The sequence below is a fragment of the Nannobrachium achirus genome (genome assembly GCF_963921795.1).
Source record: "Nannobrachium achirus genome assembly, chromosome: 6".
NCBI classification, from domain to species: Eukaryota; Metazoa; Chordata; class Actinopteri; order Myctophiformes; family Myctophidae; genus Nannobrachium; species Nannobrachium achirus.
The window spans coordinates 31,873,972-31,898,758 of NC_137815.1; the positions used below are offsets into that span (position 1 = coordinate 31,873,972).

Below are 24,787 nucleotides of genomic sequence, written 5' to 3' on the forward strand. Positions count from 1 at the left end.
TCTAGCATGAGGCATATCTATTCTGCATCTAGCATGAGGCAACATGTTTAACCAGCTGTGTGTGTGTGTGTGTGTGTGTGTGTGTGTGCAGGCAGGCAGGCGGGTGTTCTCGTGTGTGTGCAGGCGGGTGGGCTGGGGAGGGAACACAACTCTCTGTAGCCATTAAAGAAACGGATATTTCTTACATTGATGCTCCTACATATTATCATGCAAGCACCAGTTAAAGTTACTTCCATCCCTCATATACTGTGTGCACAGTGCACATCCCATAACCCACACACTGCACATCATTTCGGAGCTCATATCTTTGAACGGGTAAGGGCTAGTTTTGTCTAGTTAAACACAGTGGCACCATCATTGAAAGCCTCTGTGATTATACAAATTATGGAATGACTGGTTACTTTGTCCTTTGTCTAACAAAAGCACACATATAATCAGCAATAATCTGCTCTCTCCACCACAATGAACTCTGAATGCTCCAATAGTTTTCAGAACAGGCTGATCGACTTCCACGATTTGGCAATTTGTTTCAAAACCGTAAATCCTGTCACTTCAATGATACAATATAGACTGCAGAGCAGTGCCAGCATGAAGAACCATTGTGGTGTTTTAGTGCTGCATTGTTGCCGATGTTGTTTATGGTAAGAACACAATGTGACTGCCAGAGTCCCATAGAGCAGTGGTTCTCAAACCTTTTTGACTCAGGGCATCCCTGTACTGTAAATAACCTTTTCTTCCATGGCACACCTGAATTACACTGTTAATCTTTTAGAATCTTATTAAGCTACGTAAATATGTAAATATTTCCCCCTAAGATACAGTATTTTATCGAGCACCGCCTAAAACTAAATCAACTTTTCCTGTGAAAATCAACATTGCACCTCACACTGCTGAGCTCGTTTTGCAGTATCTAACATACATTTTGTGCTTCGTTCACAAACTGCACACCTACTAATTTGCTATCTACAAATTATTAGACTGTCTTGTGTTGAATCAACGCTGAACATTTTGTATGTATAGACAAAACAGTGTTAGGCTAGATAGATTTCTTCTTTCTTTTACTTTGAAAGTGTTCTTTTGTGACTGTTACAGATGTGCCATTTCAAAACATCACACGCACAACAGTATTTCCAGTGGATTGGCAGAACATTGAGCTTGTAGATCGGCTATTTTTGCTATTTTTATGACCTTCTCTGACTTTGAAGTTGGAATCTGCCTATGAAGGTGCATGTATTTTGCAAAACAAAGAAAGAACCCTGTGGAAAAAAAATTTCAGTACATTTCCAGGAAAAGAGCAGTAAAGCCTGAAGACTTGAAATGGCACATCTGTATTTATTCATGATAGTAGGCTACTGCAACCGTAGAGGTTCCTCAGAAAATGGCCGCCCGAATGGATATTCAGACAGTAATTCAGAGCCCTATCAATGTCTCCCTTCGAAGCAGAAAGAAACACTTTAAAGTGGGAACAGGGTGGTGCTGTCAACCCTGACTGCAGAGCAACAACAAACAACATAAATTAGGCTTTGCTAACAGACCTATAAACTAAGTTTTAGACCTTAGGTGAGAGATTGTTTTCCGACAAGGCCATCCATCCCGACTTCACTTCCCTATCGGAGTGTTCACAGTGTTTGAGAAACACCCTTTCAGGACTCTTTCACAATTATACGAGGAGTCTGGCTGGCTGGAAGTAAATATTTTGGGCATCTTGGTACATTTCTATTATTCGTCTGCGTGTGAAATTCTACCAACCGCTTCTTTTATATATTTTTATATTATACAGTGGAGAACTGCACTGTCTGCGTCCATAAAACAAACAATAATGCTTTGCCTTTGGAAGTTTATTGGACCAAGACTCAGCGACAAGTCGTTTTGCCTGCATGTGATCTCGCCCTGAAACAATCAGTGGTGTAATGTAACTAAGTAGATTTACTTAAAGATGCAGTGCCATGATTTATTTCCCCCCTAAAACATGATTATCAGGTATTATGATTATACTAGGAGGAGGACTTTTTCCAAAAGAGTTTACAGAAAGAGTTAAAATTAGGTTTTTATGTGGCCACACCTACCAGTTCATTAGGTTTGCCTGGTTGTTCAGGTGGGTGTGACCCAGCTGAAGTTAGCCACACCCACAGTGTTGGGTGAATGGTAAAAGGGGAGGGGATGATTAGGCTATTATGTTGTCATTTAATCATTGTTTTTGGATCGTCACTTTTGACCCACAAGGTGCCAGCCTCCAGGAAGAAACCCCAAATACAAAGGGAATACATAATTGCTCATAACAACCACACCAGGGACATTGCAGTATTGATACTTTTACTTAAGTAAAACATTTGAGTCCTTTCTCCACCACTGGAAACAATCGATGACATTACAACCTTTGTCGATGCAGGTGTTCATGAAGAGCGACCGCGTGGCGAAGATGGTCCAGTCGGGGGGTTTCTCGGCCAACGACTGCAGGGAGGTGTTCAAGAGGCACATCGAGAAGCGCGTGCGGAGCCTGCCGGAGATCGACGGCCTGAGCAAGGAGACAGTGCTCAGCTCGTGGATGGCCAAGTTCGACAGCATCTACCGAGGCGACGAGGACCCGCGCAAGGCGCAGCAGCGCATGACCGCCAGCGCCGCCTCCGAGCTGATCCTCAGCAAGGACCAGCTGTACGAGATGTTCCAGCACATCCTGGGCATCAAGAAGTTTGAGCACCAGTTGCTCTATCAAGCCTGTCAGGTGAGTCCTCCTGACACCTCTTTGTATATTTCACACAATTGTACGGTGCTGTAGCAGGGGTCGTCAATACGTCTGTACACGGACACATGTGTCCGTGGCAAATACTTGGTCTTGATCTGTGGCAATTCTTTTAGCTAGTTTTTTTTACACACCATTATAATGTTCTTGTTTTGATCCAGACCCAATTACTGAATGTCAAGTCTCTAGGTTTTCTTCAGAATATGTATGACACTTATTTACAGCGACACTATGGCAGATTAACAATCAAAGTCGGTAGTGCGGTCGCCTCACAGCTAGAAGGTCCTGGGTTTGATTCCCACCGGGGACGCTGGGGGCGTGTTCTCTCCTCTGCGTCATCAGTGCCCATACCCTAGGTGGGGTTGGCAAAAGGGCCTTTCTGTGTGGAGTTGGCATGTACTCCTAGGGTAGGTACCCCCACAAAAAACATGCAGTAATCCTGGTCTCTATACTGCCTCCCCCTGGCCAGCCGGGGCGCCTGATGGAGGGGAAAGGAACTGGTTGGAATAACGTGTTCCTTCCACGCGCCACGTCCAACGGGGGAAACTCCCCCCTCTCAGGTGACAAGAAGTGACCTGTCCTCATGCATAGAAGGAAGCATGGGGTCAGTCCGTTGTCTCCCCAGGTTGGCAGAGGGAGTGTAGCGCCCAGGATTACATTAGCTAATTGACACCAGGTGAAAAATGGGTTACAAAATCGTGGGATAAATCAAAACAAAAACAATCAAAGCACGTATAATAAAAACACCCAAATGTTGTTTTCATCTTATTTAAACACCAAAAAATATTCCCATCTGTGTCATTACAGCATCTGCCTATAATGCAACTTTGTTGTGGTATAGTTCTGCAGTGGTAAAATGGAAAACAGACTTGATAGTTATGCTCAGGAAAAATACAGCATCGCTGCTGAATCTGATATGAGGCACAACAGTGCTACATCAGGGACGGGGAAAAAAATGGTAGGATGGTAATGGCAGAGCTCTGGGGTTGAATGTGTCATACATAACTCTCACTCTCAGATATCTCCATTAACAGCTTCACATCACTCTATGGGCATGTTGAAAGCACTGTTAATATATTCTCATTTCAGCAGCTGTGATTAAGAGTCTTATCACGCCAGCAGTTTAGAGCAGAGCTCGGATAAATTTACATTTCCTTCCGTGCATTGGTAACCACACTTCTTTCTTTCTAGAAAGAAAGGCCAAAGGAATCTTGAAATGGATTGATTGATTGATTGATTGATTGATTGATTGATTGATTGATTGATTGATTGATTGATTGATTGATTGACCAGATTGTGTTCGCTCCCTCTGGTGTTTTGTCTGTTTTATAACGTTAATCTGATGTTATGATATTCCACAACGATCGGTACAGTTTTTTCTTTTTCATTTCGAGTCCTCGGCAGCTCCTACCGTGAGTGTTAGGATTTTTCGCTAACTCGCTTTTGTATCGCTCGACAATTGCTTTTTTATATCTGACTTTCATAATGGTGGAAATGTCTCTAAAGAGTTTTGTTTCTGTGCGGCTGCTGTAAAAAGGAAACCTGATGCTAGAACCCTCCCTTCTCTGGTCAGAGCTAACTTGCTAGAAATTGCCTTTTTATTTCACCTCTACCACTTGTTAATGGAATGGAAATAATATGAGATGATATTTGCTTAACCAACCCTGTCTTCTTCTCTGAGCCATCCCAAACTAGCAAAGTGTGTTGAAATTAGGTGGGTCAAAAGGATTGATTTCTGTTAATTTACACATTCTCATGATGCCCTCAGTTAAAGCAAAATGAGAATTCATTCAATCTTATGTCATGTGTCTGGAGGTATTGGTCAAATAGATTCAATGACCATAAAATAATGTTAGTTTGATCGGATGTATAGAATGCTGAGGTGCAGCCCATCCCCAAATCCATGTTTTTCTCCCCATCCTTTGAAGACGCTTAACCTACTTTTTATGCGCTAGAAATCATCTGCATGCAGAACATGCTGTTCCCCGGCACAGATCTAACAACTATAAGAAACTAAGCAGATCTTACACCAGTTGATCAATACAGAGATACGGACATGTTGGGCAGAGATTCCCAACGGGTGGTCTGGGGCCCACTAATCGCAAGTGTGAGTAAGCCTTGCAGAGCCATGAGGCAGGGAGGCACTGGATCCCATTTCTCAGAGTCTTTGGTGTGACCCGGCCCGGGATCGAATCCCAACACTCTAACCACAAAGGTTTTGAGCTGGTAATTGCAAACTGTGCCTGATCCAAAACCATTTGTGAACTACTGACCTAGAGCAGTGTTTCTCAAATGGGGGTACGTGCACCCTTAGGGGTACGTGGAGGTACTGCAGGGGGTACTCAGAAAATGCCACCAAAAAAGAAAAATAGAAGTATAAATCATGATAATATTATTCATAGTTAAATAATTAACTACAATTAAATTAGATGGAGAAAAGGCAACTGGGATGTGTTTGAATGATGTTTGAATGTAAGTTATTGACATGAAAAGTGCTGAAAATAAATCTGTTCAGGAGGCACCGTTTTAAAATCTCACTCCCTTTCTTATTTGTGATGTTATATTCTTGAAAAGGGGAGGTTATCATAGCATCATATACCACTAGTAATTGCAGTTTTATAAGGAAAACGTTGTTGTCGGGTAAAGGGGGTACTTGGATTCAAAAATCAGGGAAAGGGGGTACTCAAGCCAAAAAAGATTGAGAAACACTGACCTAGAGCATGTAGGTTTGGAATGCTTGCAGTGGTGGAAAAAGTACTTGCATGTTTTACTTAAAAGTATCAATACTGTAATGTAGATCTACAAGCTCACAATGCATCGCATTGCATTGTGAGCATGTAGATCAGCTAGTTTCAAATGGCCGAAATGTATATAGGGTTGACGTGGTTAATGTATGTTTTGTACAGTACATGTACATGTTTTATTATTATACTAAAGTTTTCAAATAAATGTAGTGGAGTAAAAGTACAATACATTTGTCTCTGATATGTAGTGGAGTAGAAGTAAAAGCATTAGAAATTGGAAATACTCAAGTAAAGTAAAAACGCCTCAAGATTGTACTTAAGTACAGTACTTGAGACTTGACTTGAGTAAGTACTTAGTACTTAATTACTTTCCACCACTGAATGCTTGTGATAAAGAGCTGACCGGTTTCAATGAAGGTGCAGACATTATCGGCACTTGGTGAATCTATGCTACATAATCTGCATACAATAACAACTGTGACTTTGCAGTGAGAATATAATTTAATTTTTTTTCTCTCTGACACTTTTTTTCTACCTGGTGTTTCCATCACATGGAAGTTGATAGAGAATTATCGTGGCGTATTGTACCTTGTCTGATATGGACATAAAATGTAATCATGGTCAGGGGCGTCACACCAAATTCTGGGCCCTGGGTACAAGGATTCACTGCGGGCCCCCCATGAATGTTAACTATTGAAAAATAGCAGATATACAAGCTCACAGCGCGGCACCGAGTGCCGCGCTGTGAGCTTGTAGATCTGCTATTTTTGAAAAATCGTGAAAATGTGTGCAAGAAACCTATAAAGGACCCCCAAGATGATATGTATTTGGCCACGGACCCCGATCTCAAAATATTTAGTTCCAGGGACCCCCAGAAGCAAAATTTGAGTTAGAAATGTTCTCTTAAAAAATACATATATTCAAAGATTTTCACACATTTTCACAACTTTTCAAAAATAGCAGATTTACAAGCTCACAGCGCGGCACTCGGTGCCGCGCTGTGAGCTTGTATATCTGCTATTTTTCAATAGATAAAGTTATTAGGGCCCCTCCACCTTGGGCCCCAGTAACTCAGTCTCACTTTCCTACCCCTTGTGACGCCCCTGATCATGGTGTCATGGCAGGGTGAGTCTCTGCCCTGTAAGCAGCTAAACGCTACGGCCATATTTCCCCCTCTTCTAAATGCTTGAATCCACACTAAAACAGGCGACGAGGCAAAACGGTCAGGACGGGTTTGAACTGTGGTGGATTTGATGGAAGGTTTTCACGGCTTGGCCAGGATTTTAGAGACATAATATTATCAGTGTGGATTTCCTTTTCTTTTTTTTTTCTTCTTTTTTTTGCAAGCATATCCAGTAAGCAAAAAAGTTATTGAAATAATGAATAAAATAAGAGGAAGTGGTATATTTATTCCCCATGCTGAAGTAGACCCCCACCAACCTGTAACGTGTAACTTTTTTATCTGGTAAACATGTTTTAACCCATCTAGACCTGATGCTGATTCTAAAATCACCTTCTAAATCAGGGGTCTTCAACGTTTTCAGGCCAAGGACCCCTTAGTTACGCAAGAGATGAAGCAGGGACCCCCACAACCTTTTCAGAGATTCCATATAGTTTAATCGTTTGACAGCACAATCATCAGTGTATTTTGGATTCATGTCAATTTGTGTTTTCAGATATTTAACCACTTGAACCATCCATACTCAATAAACTTGACCTTTCACTCTGTACTTAGTCTGCTCTTTTTCCCCTCTACGCCAAACCTCTTTGCCGAAAATAGCAGATCTACAAGCTCACAACGCCTCGCAGCGCGAGGCGTTGTGAGCTTGTAGATCTGCTATTTTTGGCTAAAGTTTTCAGGATATGGACGCTAGGATTCAAGTGGTTCATATAAAAAAGAAGAAAAAGGTTTCTACCACACAAATATTTGGAGGACCCCCTGTAGTAACTCTGAGGACCCCCTAGGCGTCCCGGACCCCCTGTTGAAGACCCTTGTTCTAAATCTTTTTTTCTAAAGTTACAATAGCAATACATTAACATTCAGCTTGAATCAGCAGACATAAATCACAAGTATTTGAGCCTATGCCAGACTCTGATCAAAAGGTGGCATCTGAGTTGGAGGAGGCAGCTAAGCAGCAGCGGATGCAGATACGAAGCAGGCAGCAAGACAAGCAGAGCTATAGTGAATGTAAGCCGTATTTAAAGGAGCCTCCCTTACAGAGCGTGAGCTCTGATTGGAGTACGACAGTGTGACGTAATGACCAGCAGAGCTGTGAATGAGGAATAGGAATACTGTAGGAGCTGACTGACAGCTGATTACAGCTGAGGCGGGCGAGAGACTCTTGTGTCCTGCATAAACAAACGCTATACTTCATTAACACAGATGCTGTCTGGGATATATAGACGTAGGTTAACAGTCTGAATGGGTCTTAAATGCATGCACTGAGAAGTGAGGATTTCTTGATTTGTAAACTTTATGCACTTTTTATCCTGTTTCAGAGGTGGCTGATTTACGGTCACACTAGCCTACTTCTGTATTCATACCTTTTTATTTGCAAGAAAATAGGATAGTTTAATGACCAAGAGTAAATAAGGGTTCCCATTAAGTAGAGGGCGGGGGTCATCTCTTGGAATACTTTCCATTTTGCAACAGCAATATCTCTTCTATTGTTGGGAAATTAGTGATTGGGAGATCATGAGATTAGGAATAAACCTGATTCATGAATGCATGTCTTTGTCGGAAACTGTGATGGGTTTTCTCTATTAGCCACCCTGTGTTTGGAAATACAAGACTGCTGAGGCTATAGGCAGTTGACAAATGGTGAAGGCTGCTGGCCCTCTTGGCTTATTTTACTCAATAGATGGGCTAAACGCTGAACAGTAAAAATGACATATTACTCTTGGGTCTGTTGCATCTAAGTGGAGGATTTGGCTGTGCTCTGATATCCCGCGAATACACGAAAGTATTGCTGATATCTTCTTGCGCAAAAAAAGTATAATATATTTTATATAATACTAGAGCGGTTCCCGTGGGGCACTGGCCTACTCGGGAACGAGGCAAGTTGGAAATACATGCCCCACTCAGTTACTGTTGTACCCGTTGTACCTGTGTCATAGTACCTGTTGCAACCGTCTGTCTGTATCCCTTTCACACACACATATACAGTATGGAGATTGTGTATGTGTCTGCCTGTGTCCCTTTTATGGTGTTCCGTGTCAGGCGTGCAATTCTTTGTTTATTTCCATGAATGGCACGAAAGTGCAGAGACGAAATGTGGTAAAAGAATAAAATAGAATAAAAGTAGCTCAGGGATTAAAATGTGAAGAATAAGGAGCAGAATAAGAGATCAACATAGTATTGTTTACACTACAGGGCAGTGTTGTTTGTTGTTTGATGGGTCATAGATTAAGTTGTGTGGGTTTTCAGCTGGAATAATAATCAGTTTACAGTGAAATCCTCTCTGTTTCTTTAAATGAAAAATTAATTGCGCTCAAGTTAAGGCAGTTTATTTTAGGATGTTTCATATACAAATGAAAGTGCTTAACATAAGGCACAAAAAGACACCGATTTAACAGTGATCTGATAACTATTTGATCATTGTAATAATACTGCCTAGTGCCTAGTGTTTCATGGGGCTGTCTTGTTCAATATAGAAATAATGCATTAAATTCATCTATTAGCCAGCGATGTGTCTCGTTGCCCCATGCAACTTTATTAACTTCATTAACTTTTTATGTTGAATGGGCTTATAGGTGGGGTGGCTGTCATATCAAATGAATATCATTTTCTAAATATTGAATCAAACAACCTACAAAATGTCACACAAAAGTCACAATTTTCAAATGCTTCTGTCATACAGTCTGGAGCACGGAAGCTCTGATCATGAGTAAAATATAACGCCTCCTCCCCACTTCCATTTCATCTTTACAGTTTATTTTGAATAATATAAATCAAAATCATCTAAGCATAAAGTATTTAGCTTGCTACTTAGCAGAAATGGAAACAAAATGTAAAGATATTTTAAAGTATATTTTCGTGAACGGAAATGCCATCTTCCGTTACTCGGATTTCGGGAGGTGTAGTTCCAGACTCAATATTGCATTCAGAGATTGTGGAATAGTTGTCTGGCTACACGAGAGCATGTTTAACTTGACAAATGCATCTGGTTCAAGGTCTGGTTCAAGGTCTGAAAAAAACAGGCTTCTTTTGCATAATGTAAAAAGAGGTCAATTCAACGGTTTGCTCTATTTTCCTGGTCACAATAAGAACAAGTCAATGACAGCTGGTAACCAAATCAGGGCAGGCTGTGACTCATCCTGTGAATCTAGTGTTGGAAGAACACAACTCAGAAAGTAAACATCTTCACAGCCAAGTGTCATCACTTACTTTCACATCTTAAGCTACAGTCATGAATAATTATACTCTGTGTGCACCTCTGCAACAGCTGTAGTTACAAATTCATCATCTTTCTAATCATTGAGCAATACATCTGGGTATTATAATCATTCTATTATTGAGTTCATAAATATTTACATAAAATAATTCTGTGGTTTTACAACAGTGACTGTGATTACTGGTCGCAACTACTGAGTAAGTAAGCTAGAATTACAACTGGTTGCATTTAGTTTTTCCTTGCAAGGTTGATCGGCACATTACAGCTTAACTCTATCCACGCTTTGGACTTTCCCGTTCGCCCCATTTTTGACGGCGGCGCAATGCCAATTGTACGTTCTTTGGCTCGTTCTTTTGTACCTTGGTTTGATGTCTGTAAACTGATGAGGGGTCGCGTGGGTGTGTACCGTAGAGACAGCTCCCGTAAAAGTACTCTCGAAAACCCACTGGACGTTAGCATCAATGGAGTAACAAAACACTTCCATGTTATTTTCTCTGGATCTATTGCTCTGTAGCGACTGAGCTGCCTTGACGGACGGCAGCCTACTGCAGCCATTTTCACATTAATTCTTGCATGAGGCTGCCCTCTACTGCTGGTAGAGCCACGGTACACCTATTTAAGGAGAAAATAAAATAATAATGATGAAAAAAAAATAATACATCTTTGTCTATAACATCGCAAAGGTAAGGTGCTTTTGCTGGCACAAAACCCAATAATAAATAACAACATCTGTCACTGAAAAAGTTAATGACCAACTAGGCTCTTCTTCAGACCTAATGAAGGTCTGAAGAAGATCCTGGTCGACTCAAAAAGTTACCGTTAAAGTTTGGGAGCATCAATTGGTGTTGCGGATTGCATGATGGCAAGAATACAAACAGCACAGCGCTGTTTTAATCATGCATTAGCCAAACAATTAAAGGCATTTTAACCTTTTTCCACAAGAGTGACTCTTTTTGCAAGGAATTATTTGTATTTATGAGCACTCAAAGGCATTGAAAAAGCAGCAGGTATAATAAATAACAGACGTTACAGAGTGTACAACATTCTTGCGACAGTGACAGCAGCAGCAGGGTGAAGGGGGAGAAGAAACCTTGACATTGAGTTTTACATCAACAAAAGCCTTGCCACATCAAACTGGAATGCTTCTTCACAGACGCTGCGCTGCAGTTATCCTCCAGGCTATTGTTTGTGCATGAATCACACAGTGGCTGTCAGTCTTTGAGTGCGTAGGAGTCGCTACTTTCACAGATCACTCAAACTCGAGCAAGCCAAGGATTAAAGGACCATCCACACTGTAGCTGTAAAGATAACTATACTATTGTATTATGATAATGGTGTGAGCATCCACACTGATGAAGGATTGTTCTGTACAAATGTTGAAAGTGAGCGATGCATTGAATGTAGTCTCGCCTCAGTCGCCTGGCCAGACTGTTGTCTCCCACAATGTTCAAATGCTTCCGTTATACAGTCTGGGGCAACGGAAGCTCTGATCATGAGCAAGCGACAAAGCGGATGTGAAACCTCTTCCCCACTTCCGTTTCAATCATCTAAGCATATCGTCGTTGTCGGAAGAAAACCTTGTATGTCCAAAACTGTTCGTTTTGAATTTATCATTTTAAAAATGATTTAAACTAGTGAAAACAGCCGATCTACAAGCACACAACGCCTCGCACCACGAGGCGTTGTGTGCTTGTAGATCTGCTGTTTTCACTACTTTTGTGCAACGGCCTTGTATGATGAGGCAGGGCTTTACTTTGCGAAAGAACGTACACATTTGAAACTTGGAGATACGATGTTTCCACCCGACAACGATGATATATAGCTTGCTGTTTAGCAGAAAATATATTTTTGTGAGCGGAAATGCCAGAGTCCTCTCTCAGATCTCGGGAGTTGTAGTTCCAGGCTCTATATAGCATTCGGAGATTGTGGAATAGTTGTCTGGCTACACGAGACTACGTTGAACATGACATGTTGAACATAATGACTTGTTAAGTTGTGTTTCTATATCGTTCATCAAATCACTCTAAAAGTGATGTCATGAATTATAATTCACCACTGTTGTTGTCATTATACTGTAGTTGAGATTTGGACGTAAACTAAAATAAGACTTGAGGCCGATCAGTGGTGCTCAAACTTTTTCATGTCAAGGACTCTCAAAGTCATGTAGTCCCCCTACATGACTTTGAGAGTCCTTGACATGAAAAAGTTTCATCTCAAAATACAGGTATGTTATGGACCCGCAGAAGCAAATATTTGAGTTTAAAATGTTTCCTTTAAAAGAATATATAGCCTACTGTACAATATCATCTAAGATTTGCACAAATTGTCAAGATTTTTCAAAAATAGCAGATCTACAAGGAGATTATTATATATATATATGTAATTTGTGAATAGCCAAAGTATAAAATAATGGTTAAAGTGCTTAAAATCTAAAATGACACAGATGCTTGCCCGGTTTTAATGGGTTAAAAGATAAACAATATATTGATAGCCATCAATCTTGGTGTAGAAGGAACTTCATTCTCCAAGAGAAGCAATTTTTCCAAATAATATTTCTTGTTGTTTTTAATTCAAAACCTGTTTGTTGTAAAATAGAACAAAATATGAATATTTCACAGTGCTAACTGGCTTCACGAAGGCTACCTTCAGCAGTTAAAAAGAAGCTACAATATGCATTTATATTGGTGGAAACACTCTGCTGACTGGTTGAAAAATCCTTCGTTTTTCATGCTCAGCGGTTGTGATCATGAATATTTATCCACACGGATGAGCTCTTATTCTGTCTGAATATATTCCACAATCTCAGGTGGCTGCACAATAAATGACTTGTGCCAGTGTGTCAGAGTGAGTCCCAGCAGAGCCAAGAATCACAGACCACAGGCCCCTTGACAGACAGACAGGCAGACAGACAGACAGACAGACAGACAGACAGACAGACAGACAGACAGACAGACAGACAGACAGACAGACAGACAGACAGACAGACAGACCATACACAAACTAGAAAGTTGCACTTCTGGGAAATTGCAAGTGTGGTTGCAATTTCCCATTGCAGATTCCTTGTGAGCCACAAGGAATCCGCTGAGGGCTTAAAAAACAATGTGTGCTGTTCCTGATGAATTCTGTCTTACAATTTACATTACATATTTTGATGTCACGTGAAGCTTGACCAATCCTGTCTGGTTGGACATTATATTGTCCAATCAGAAAAGGGACAGAAAAAGTCCATTGAACTCAATTCACTTTTGGGGTTTTGGGGTTACAGAAAACGTACGGTAAATTGAATGCAATGGACCTTTGAGGTTGCGCAAAAGTTTACTGAAAAAAGGTTTACTCTGTCTAGGTGAAATAAAAATGGACAAGAACAATAGTCTGGTTGCCTACAGTACATCAACCACACTAACAACCTTTCCTATTATTAGGCTAGTCAATCTGAGGTTTGACCCAAAAGAAATTTCAATAGTAACGGTTCAAGGTTTTTTATGATCCTTAAGGCCCATTCCCACTGGGCCAGATAACAGATATCTGGAGATATTTCTCCAGATATTTTTCAATGCAAAGTGGATGGTAGATACAGATAAAAAAAACATTTGCCACAGATAAAAGTATCTGTGGCAAATATCTGTGGTATATATATTTTTTATCTGTATCTACCATCCACTTTGCATTGAAAAATATCTGGAGAAATATCTCCAGATATCTGTTATCTGGCCCAGTGGGAATGGGCCATTAGGGTCATCCAAAAAACATGTTAAAAAATGTTCCATTTTATTCTTAGTGGATCAAGGTGAATTCATGGAGTTCAAGTTTGGGTCCCTTCACTTACTATACAGGAAAAGACCTCTACTTTTTTTTAAGTAGAATGTGAGGGGTCTAACTAGGGGTTTTTCATGATCCTGAATCCATTGCAGACCCCAGAAAAGTGATGACTCATCACTAAATCATAGTTTTGGGGGTCAGGTTTTAGCCTGAGGAATGTTTTTCACGCAAAACAAATGCTTGGAATGGATTCAGAATCATGAAAAACCCCTAGTTAGACCCTTCACATGCTACTTAAAGAAGATTCTTTGGGGGTCTTTTTTTCCTGTATAGTAAGTGAAGGGACCCAAACCTGAACCCCCTGAATTCACCTTGATCCACTAAGAATAAAATGGAACATTTTTGAGCGGTGGTCACAACGCTCCTATACGTGGCCGTGTGTGTGGGTCTGTCTGTCTGTCTGTCTGTCTGTCTGTCTGTCTGTCTGTCTGTCTGTCTGTCTGTATGCGTGTCTGTCTGTATGTAGCCTGTAGTACCTTTTGTGACCACACATGTTAAGGGAGGGGCGCTGTTGTTCAGGCCAGGCCAGGCCAGACACCCACCCACCCACACACACACACACACACACACACACACACACACACACACACACACACACACACACAATATATATATATTTGTTTTGCTGTTGCGCAGCCTCCACGACCACCGCTCAGTTCACACGGGTGTGATTTTTAACATGTTTTTTGGATGACTCTAAGGATCATAAAAAACCTTGAACCGTTACTATTGCAATTTCTTTTGGGTCAGGCCCTTTTTGAGCGGTGGTCACAACGCTCCTATACGTGGCCGTGTGTGTGGGTATGTCTGTCTCCGTCCGTGTCTGTCTGTCTGTATGTAGCCTACAGTACCTTTTATGACCACACATGTTAAGGGAGGGGCGCTGTTTTCAGGCCAGGCCAGGCCAGGCACACACACACACACACACACACACACAGGGGGGAAGGGGGGAGGGGGGTGGGGGTGGGGGGGGGGGGTGGGTAGGTAAGAGGGTGCTGTTGAGACTAGCCTGGGGGGGGGGGGCGACAGAATTCATAGATCTAGAACACATAGAATTCATAGATATAGAACACAGAATATGTACAGTACAGTACAGTTAGGTACAGTAGAGTACAGTAAACCACCGCTCAGTTCACACGGGTGTGATTTTTTTGCTTAGATTGACTGGCCTATAAAGTGAGGCCCCACCTTTGGTTTCCTCTCCAATTTGCCTAGTCAGCGACTGTCAGTTGGGAAATGAGGTTTGAGCTTATGGGCTTTTTTTTCCGTCCATGCATGCCTTACCCCTTATCCCTAAACTTCTTTGCCTTTTTTTGGAGCTGTGTGGAACACAAGCTCCCTATACGTGGCCGTGTGTGTGTCCGTCCGTCCGTGTCTGTCTGTCTGTCTGTATGTAGCCTCAAAGTTTGGCACGCTTCTCCTCCCACAGTTTTTGCACCACACACTCGCGCCATATGTCAAATCGACCGGCTTACTCGGGAATCGTGTGCTAGTAACTTGCTAAGAGAAAGGTTCTATAGTTTAATTGATATTAATTTATTAGTGAATTAATTTTCCCTATTGACTTATAATGGGAATTGCAAAAACTCACATTCAAGTATTTTTCTCTCGTAAACCATAGGAGCTACAGTTTCAAACCTCGGAGAGGAGATTCATAATGATTTTAAGAATGAATCCAAAAATAATTACATCACTCGGCCTCATGGTGGCGCTATAACGGCCCACTTTGCGTTTTGCCCCGTAACTCTTGAACCGTAGATCGGAAAATTAAAATTCTTTTTTCCCTGGATTCCTTGGGTCAAGACGCATCTCCCCATATAGGCCACGCCCATTTGCGCCAGGATAGATTTTCCGCCATCTTGAATTTTCTCCAAAACACACTTTTTGCACCTTTTCCTACAGATTTTCTTCAAATGTCACAAAAATCGGTACACATGATCCTGGGTGACCAGAGAGGTGCTACACACACACACACACACACACACACATACAGCTCCACTTCGAACAGAGGTTCGATTTTTTTTTACTATTTTGAAAAATATTTAAAAATACTTCAAATAGACGATCTACAAGCTCATAATGTGTTGATGTAGATCGGCTAGTTAAACTATTTTTAAATGTTTTTCAAAATAGTAAATAAAAAAGCAAAGAAGTTTAGGGATAAGGCATGGATGAAAATAGAGTTTATGATATCATTGTGTAATGGACATGCTTTGCTGTGCACACTGTGCTGGGGAAAGGATCTCACCTAGCATCCTCTAAACCTGGGGTCTTCAACAGGGGATCTGGGACCACTAGGGGGTCCTCAGAGTTACTACAGGGGGTCCTCCAACTCTTTGTGTGATAGGAACTTGCTTTTTCCCCCCTTTCTTATATTAACCACTTGAACCCTAGCGTCTATATTCTGAGAACTTGAGCCAAAAATAGCCGATCTACAAGCTCACAACGCGAATAGATCGTCTATTTTCGGCAAAGATCTTTGGAGGGGGAAAAGAGCAGACTGTTTGACAGCACTCACATTCACAGTGAAAGGTGAAGTTGATTAAGTATTGACCGTTCAAGTGGTTAAATATCTGAAAACACACATTAACATGAATCCAAAATTCACTGTTGATCGTGCTGTCAAACAATGAAACTATATCTATGAACATGTTGTGGGGGTCCCTGCCTCATCTCTCTCTCAACTAAGGGGTCCTTGGCCTGAAAACGTTGAAGACCCTTGCTCTAAACCCAAAAGAACTATGCCTGACAGCACCGGCTTGGCATGGAATCTGGACCACGTCTGTCAGAAATATAAAAAACACAGTGCTTTAGCTAGATAGAGAAGCCAAAGCTTCACCTAACCGCAAGGGCTTGAAATAAGTACAACAATTCAGCCTCTTAATTAGCGCATGCCTCGCATGTTGCACTCCCAATAGAAGCAGCTCTGACTCGTTCTCCACCTCGCTCTCTTTCACTCCTCTTGCTCCGTCTCTCTCTGTCTCTCTTTCACACACACACACACACACACACACACACACACACACACACACACACACACACACACACACACACGGGACTGTTCACACGTACTGTAGCAAGTCTAAATATAGACCATCTGCCTCCACCTTTCCAGGTCTCATCATCCAGCTCCGAAGGAGCTCTGCCTCCCCGATTTTCTGCTCCCAAACAGGGTTGAGACGCCCTAGTCTTCTCCCTCTCTGTGCCGTCTGCTGCCAGTGGTGAAAAAAAGTACTCACATCCTTTACTTAACTAGTAAAAGTATCAATATGGCAATGTAGAAATACTAAGTCCATAATTCGAAATATAATTGAGTAAAAGTACAAAGGTATTGGTGTCATTATGTACTTAAAGGTAGGGTAAGTGATTTCATTTAATTCGGGTAATAATAAAATGGGTTTTATGTTCTGAACCACGGTATTCGTTTACAACAGGCCGTTTGATCCGTCGGAAACCACAAGCAGAAGAAGCGACGTCGCTTTGTTTTGGTTCCCCCCGTTTGTTTCCCCAATCCCTATTAAATTGCTTGAGTAGCCTAGTGTAGTCTTGCCAGTCGCTAAGAGTTGGACTAAAAGATGCAATCCGGTTTGATCTTTCCGGCCAAATTGTAGTTCTTTGAGGACTACAACATGATGGAGTGGTTTCTGCTCCCGACCGGATCAAACCCCGAAAAGTGAAGGGATCCCAGGCTAATGTTCTGATAGTACTAGATAGTACGAGAGTGTTTGGTCCATATTTGGACTTCAGCCTTATCCCCTGTGAGGAGAAAAAAGCAGTTTCAATTGTGGTGGAGGAGAGAGGTTTTCGTCCAATCAGGATAGAGTGGGGCCTTATTCCAATCGCGGTCGGGGGGGGGGGGGGGGGGGGGGGGGGCGGACCTTATGCACACCAAGGCCTGCCCCCACTTGATCATGAAAACTGAAACTTAAATTAAATCACTTACCCTACCTTTAAAGTACAAAAAGTACTCACAAGTTTCACAAGTTTTGAAATGTATAAAATGTATACAAATATTTTGAAAATAGCAGATCTACAATCTCACTGTAGATCGCCTATTTTCAAATGGCCGAAACGTATATGGCTGAATTGGTTAACACGTCGCAATGCAACGTGTTGTGAGCTTTTAGATAAGCTATTTTCAAATATTTTGTACTTTTACTTTTGGTACTTTAAGTACATTTCAACACTTTCATACTAGTATGAAACTAGTATTTCTATATTGCAGTGTTGATACTTTAACTGAAGTAATAAATGTGAGTACGTTTTCCCACCACTGCGTCTGGTCAAGCTGTCATCAGCTGTGCCGCTAACTACCCGCCTGCTCCTGTTCTGTCACCTTTGACCCCTCCGCTGTCAGCCTGGCTAACACAGAGGCGGCGTAACCTTCGTGTTAGCCGCGGTGATGTTGCTGTCAGCTCGGCTAACGTTGTAGGGAGGTTTACCTTTTAGCAGGGGCTGGTGGGTTTTATGAAAACGCCTGTCCACCTGCATCATGCCACCATGGTGGGACAGTGACAGTGACGACCTTTAGGCCATGCCTGATAGGATTGGGGGTGCTGTGGGGGTTTATAGGCTACTCGGCTACGGACCTTGGCTTTTGTTACATACCAGCATGGACCGTGTCTGTTTCTCTACTGATGTCAGGAAAGAGGTGGAGTTATTGGAGGAGCTGACCCACACACACACACACACACACACACACACACACACACACACACACACACACACACACACACACACACACACACACACATGCATGCTCCAAAGCCCCTCGTATAAGCTGTTAAACAGATAAGCAGCAGACTGCACACATTCGCTCATTGCACCGTCCACACTGCTTGGTAGCCATGGTATTGGATTTCAGAATGAAAGCAACAATGACAATTAACTTTTCCTTTGGGGTGGGGTTTGGTGTGTGTGTGTGGGGGGGGGGGCATGCAGCTTTGATGACAGGCCAAGCTGCTGGATTTCCAGCCGTGGCAGCACTGTGACAGTTGTTACGGCGTTGTTACAGGTCAGATGTCACCGGCAAAGCACTTCTAGAGCAGTGGTTTTCAACCCTTTTCACATCAAGGTCCATTATTTATTCGGCATTTGAGCCACGGACCACCGCTTGATGAGATTTAGCCTCAAAACGTAGAATATTTTGTTATCGTTGGATAAGATTTTGTCCACAATTCCATATGCTGTATTGAGATAACAGCAGGCACATGTTGATCCTAACAATTCATCTACATTCTCTATTTGTGAAGACTTCTTGTAAATTAAGTAATGCAGATGTTTAACAATATTTTAACTCTGACAGCGTAAAATGAAATCAAATGGATTTGTTTCCATGTTACGCTCTTAAGAGTTGAACATCTATAAGAGTCCATATGGTTTCATTTTATGCGCTCAATAGTTAAATTAAATATAAGGGTCTGTCTTGGTTATACCAACTCTCCATCATTTAGCTGGGGACCACTTGGAACCCCCTCAAGGACCACTGGTTGAGAACATTGACAGGCGGTGCAAGATAGCCAACACCACGCAACAATGCAGTGCAGCACCAGTACAGCACCGTTAGCAGTCATATATCTGCTCTCAAACCGGATGTTTTTGTTTGGTTCTTTAGTTGTTGTTTTTTCCTCCCCCCGGTCTCATCATGTCTTCTGAGGTCCCATTGTGTTGCAGAATTACAGTCAGGGGCGTCACAAGGGGGGGAAAAGTGGGACTGAGTTACTAGGGCCCAAGGGTTGGAGGGGCCTTAATTATTTTATACTTTCTATTGAAAAATAGCAGCTTGTAGATCTGCAATTTTTTGAAAGTTGTGAAAATGTGTGCAAATCTTTGAATATATGTATTTTCTAAGCGAATATTTGTAACTCAAATTTTGCTTCTGGGGGGTTCCTGTAACTAAATATTTTGAGATGGGGTTCCGTGGCCAAATACATATCCTTTTGGGGGTCCTTCACATGAAAAAGTTTGAGCACCACTTACATAGAAACAGATTTTTCATAAAACCTTTGAAGGATTTGAAATACTCAAAGGCTTGCAAAAAATGTCACGATTTTTCAAAAATAGCAGCTCTTCAAGCTCGCAGTGTGGCACTCGGTGCCGCGCTGTGAGCTTGTATATCTGCTATTTTTCAATAGTTAAAGTACCCGGGGCCCAGGATTTAGTGCGACACCCGTGTTCATAGGAACTTGTTGTTCCGGTTTAATTCTGCTGAACTTCCCCCCCTGGTCTCATCATGTCCTCTAAGGTCCCATTGTGTTGCAGAATTACTGGCAGTATTTCTGAGCTGAAAGTGCAGACATTCTGCTGCAGCTGGTGGCAAAAGTCTGATTATGTGCTCTACTAACCAGGAACTGTGTGTGCAGCTGCAGCAGGGTGGCTGTTGTTCAGTGGCCAAGACTGGAAGCACATGCAGTACTTGACAGACAGTTCACACTGACAGTCTTCCATTTTGATACCATCTTGGCCAGCGTTGTTTCATACTCTGCACATGAATGAGCAGAACCATTCTTTTAAAATAAGACCTTTCCTCACCCAGGAGTCAGCCCAGCTCCTCATCCAGACATCTGTCATATCAAAACTTGACTATTGTAACTCTAGAGCTCAATCTCCTGGAAGTGTTAATCTGGAAGCCCTAATAGAACACAGCGACGTTTACAGAATAAACAGCGACGTTTATTCAGTATGAAACGGTAGTGCGGCATGTCATTACCTGCTGTACATTGTCATGCTGGTGTAACTAAAAGATTTTCTGAAATCTGCTAAACTGCACCTTGTCACAAGTCGTCTTGAGCCGGCGAATTTCATGCCGACAATTAGCTGGTACCAGTGGTGTAGAGCAACTAAGTACTTATTTTGATGTATTTGTACTTTACTTGACTATTTCAAATTTCCATTACTTTTACCAAAATAAATACTGTAGTTGTCATTTTTAAATGTTTTTTTACCCACGGTTGTGCAACCCATTTTTCTCACCCAGTGACTACCTAACCTGTAGTCCTGGTTTCCGCTCTCCCCCTGCCGCACCAGGGGACATTAGGGAGCACCTGGCTGGCTAGGGGGAGGTAGTATAGAAACCAGGACTACTGCATGTTTTTGTGTGAGGGCCTATGCCCAAGGAGACATGGGGAGAACATGCAAACTCACCACAGAAAGGCCCTATCGCCAACCCCACCTAGGGTGTGGGTGCTGATGACACGGGTGGAGGAACACGCACCCAGCAGCCACAACTTCCTCCGGCAGGAATCGAACCCAGGACCTTCTAGCTGTGAGGCGAAGTGCTAACCACTGCTCCACCATGCCCGCTGTAGTTGTCATTGACTGATATGACAAACGTTTGATAATAGTGGTCCTTGGCCTGCTGTCAGCATGCACAAGATATATTATTGGGGGATCAATATAATAGGAAAATGAGCCTATATGTTATCAATATAAGTAGGAAAATGAGCCTATATGTTATATAGTGTGGCATTGTCGTTTAAGGCAGTGGTTCTCAACCTGTGGTTGAGAACCACTGCCAGGGTGGTTCCCCAAATTATTTGGGGAGGGGGGGGGGTCCCCAGACTCAACTCTTAGTGCTCATCAGGGTGGGGGTTCAAATATGATTATTTGGGGGGTCGCGGCCTGAAAAGGTTGAGAACTACTGGTTTAAGTGACAAATAAAATCCTTATTTTACTTGACCGTCCGTCTTTCTGTCTATCTACGTAAGATACGTATCTAACTATCAGGCTGAACCAAAAACAGAACAACAGCTTTCCCTCAGGTTGCCGCCGCCCTTCCCCTTCCTGCTAAACAGCCACACAGTGACTTCAGCTTGTTCTCTGTTACAGTGGGATTGCTGGAAGGGGCAGGGAATCAATACAGTAAAGCCTGAGAGACAAGGCCTGTTAATGTAATAGGAGAGGGTGAAATAGCATCAGGCAACAGAGAGGTCAGCTCTGGCTCCCGTCCCAACAGCATGCAGGAGACCAGAGCGCAGTGGCGTCAGTTCAGCAAAAGCTATAGGGTATGGCAAAGATGGGAGTCCTCATGGATAAGAGGCATTACATTATGTATAGCACGGTTATATTGTGAAAATAGCAGATCTACATCTACATGCTCACAACGCTGCGAGGCGTTGTGAGCATGTAGATCTGGTATTTTCACAATGTCTGAAAAAAACGAATTTTGGCAATTTTTTACCCAGGTTTCTACGGTTTCTTGGGCTGGATATGGCAGCCTGGAACAGTTGTTCATGTTAGTAAATGTGCCACAATTAACACTAATGCATTGCACCTGTGCAGCTGACCTGCAGAACCTGGGAATATACCATTTTGTCAAGACGGGGAGAAGTGTGGAAAATATCATTATAATACCTTGTTAAAGTGACCATTTTGTTAAATTTTGCATTTATTTTACTGTAATTTAATAACATAATAACCAGCGCAGATAGACAAAGAGACATTCATGGATTTATATTTAAAAGTAACTTTTATTTCCCCCCCTGGCCCCAGGGTATGGCAGCTGCATACCTCTGCCATACCCAATTTGACGCCCCTGCCAGAGCGTTTTAGGACACTCTATCACAAACAACACAGCAGCATGCTCATGATACGTACAGTGAAGTTCTGTCTTTTTATCTCTCTCTCTCTGTCTGTCTGTCTGTCTGTCTGGCTGGCAGGCTGGTTCTGTATCTGTCTTTGTGAGGGAATTATGGTGAATATTCTGTCCGGTCTTGAAGAAGACCAGAGCATTTTAAAGTACTATCACACAATAATATCACACAATAGCAGCGTGCTCAGTATGATGGACAACAGAGCTCTCTCTCTCTCTTTCTGTCCGTCTGTCTCTGACTGTCTGTTTGTCTGTCTGTCTGTCTGTCTGTCTGTCTCGCTGTTTCGCTTAATTTGTCTTTGTGAGGGAATGTAATGACATATTATGTCTAGTCTTGAAGGAAACAAAGAAAAGATAATCAGTAAGGTGACAGTCAAACACACAGTCTAACACACAATTCCGTACTCAAGAAGTGATATTTTATTTGTGATTGTCATTCCTATATGGTATAGGCCAATTGTTATTTGTTTTCCTTTGTCTCAAACCAGCTCATCTGTTTGATTCAATTCCTTCAACTTTATTTGCCAAACTTCCATACTGGAATCAACGTACAACCGATAAGCCGATACGTTTTACAACACATGTGTTTTTCTCCCCAAGGCAGCCTTAGCGAGAGTGAGATGTGAAATGATTTAATTTCTCCTTGAATCTTGAAGTCTGATCACGGAGGGCTTCAAAGCCACATTTGCCAGATCAGACAGTGATATTTTACTTGCCATTGTCAGTCTTGATTCTCAATATCATTCCTTTATATTCCCACTTGGTTGTGGCAAATCAGCTTACCTGTCAGTATGATACAACTCCTTTTACATCTCTCTTTGCCAAGCTTCAACTAAAAAAAGAACAGTAGTGGAAACTAAGTTCTGTACTTAAGTACAATTTTGAGGTATTTGTACTTTACTTGGGTATTTACAATATCCAATTTTACCTTTACTTCTACTTCATTACATCTCGTATCCAAATATATTATTTTTACTCCGCTACCATTATTTGAGAACTTTAGTTACGGCTGATTATTATTATTAAAACATACTTTAACCACTTCAACCCTATACAATTCAGTCTGCTGAGACCTTCTGCATAAAGATTACTTTGATACTTTTGAGACTTTTACTTGGAACAGAGTATTTCTATATTGTAGTAATACTTTTATGTTTTACCTTTTCAACCACTAAAAACCAACGCACTCAGTGGAATTGCTCCGTGGGTTAAAATATGTTGATTTCTTGTCCAGAAAGCTTTTCTGCACAATTTCACGGTTCAAAACCAATATGTAAACGCACTAATGAATCATAGATAATAAGAGACGGGTCATAGAAGGGAGAGTATTTTATTGTGAATCAAAACATCACGGTTGTAACAGATCAAAGCCATATTGTTCAAGAACGTGGGACCATCCATAGAGAGTAGCAGATATAGAGACAAAGAGAGACAGAGAGAGATCAGCCCTCTCATCTCTTTTCCTGTGTCAACTGATATGCTGCACATCTCTCTGCATTCATTATTGATGCGACTGGGCCAGGAAATTTTTCTGAAAATGCTTTCTCCCAGCCAAAAATGTATGTAATTATAATTTTAGTTTAACCCTTTGCACCCCTTTAAAAAGAAAAGGCTCTAAATAGTCATATAACTGACATTTTTTGCTGACAGGGGGGCGGGAAGAAAGAAAGAAAATCTATATTCTGTCATCAAGGCCACAGCAGCGCACACACCATGAATGATGGTCCATTCACTGGTCTCTATGGTGATGGCAGCAGGATTCCTATGGTGCTATGGGAACGATGCGCGTGCCTTTGAGCTGAAGGTCTGCACAATATTGCTATGATCGCAGAAAAATAGAGCTATAGAGCTCGAGCTCTTCACAGCCCACGGCCCTCCTACGAGACACAGACCAAGTAGAAAGAAATTGTGCTATTTTATCATGAAGATTAGTGAGGACCAGGTGGCACGGTGGCGCAGTGGTTAGCGCTTTACCTCACAGCTAGAAGGTCCTGGGTTTGATTCCCGCCGGGGGATGCTGTGGGTGCTGGGGGTGTGTTTCTCCCTCCACATCATCAGCACCCACACCCTAGGTGGGGTCGGCAATAGGGCCTTTCTGTGTGGAGTTTGCATGTTCTCCCCGTGTCTCCTAGGGTTGATACCCTCACAAAAACATGCAGTAATCCTGGTCAGGGCCTTTCTGTGTGGAGTTTGCATGTTCTCCCCGTGTCTCCTAGGGTTGATACCCTCACAAAAACATGCAGTAATCCTGGTCTCAATAATGCCTCCCCCTGGCCAGCCGGGGCGCTTGATGGAGGGGAAAGGAACTGGTTGGAATAACGTGTTCCTTCCACGCGCTACGTCCATCCTGGGGAAAATCCCCCGTCAGGTGAAAAGAAACAACTTGGACTACTCATGCATTGAAGGAAGCATAAGGTCAGTCTGTTGTCTCCCCAGGTGCGGCAGAGGGAGAGCAGAGCCCAGGATTACATAGGCAATTGGCACTGGGTGAAAAATGGGT

At 42.2% G+C, this 24,787-nt stretch overlaps 1 protein-coding gene across 3 annotated transcripts in view; it reads left to right on the forward strand.

Annotated features, from left to right (window-relative positions):
- LOC308287477 (calcium-dependent secretion activator 1) overlaps positions 1-24,787 on the forward strand; it is a gene marked incomplete at both ends in the record, with an annotated part of 156,978 nt that overhangs the window by 41,271 nt on the left and 90,920 nt on the right. For all 3 annotated transcript variants that reach the window (XM_080728659.1, XM_080728658.1, XM_080728660.1), the window contains one exon: positions 2,390-2,722. In XM_080728659.1, the coding sequence (XP_080584785.1) occupies positions 2,390-2,722 (333 nt within the window). The remainder of the gene's footprint in view (positions 1-2,389; positions 2,723-24,787) is intronic.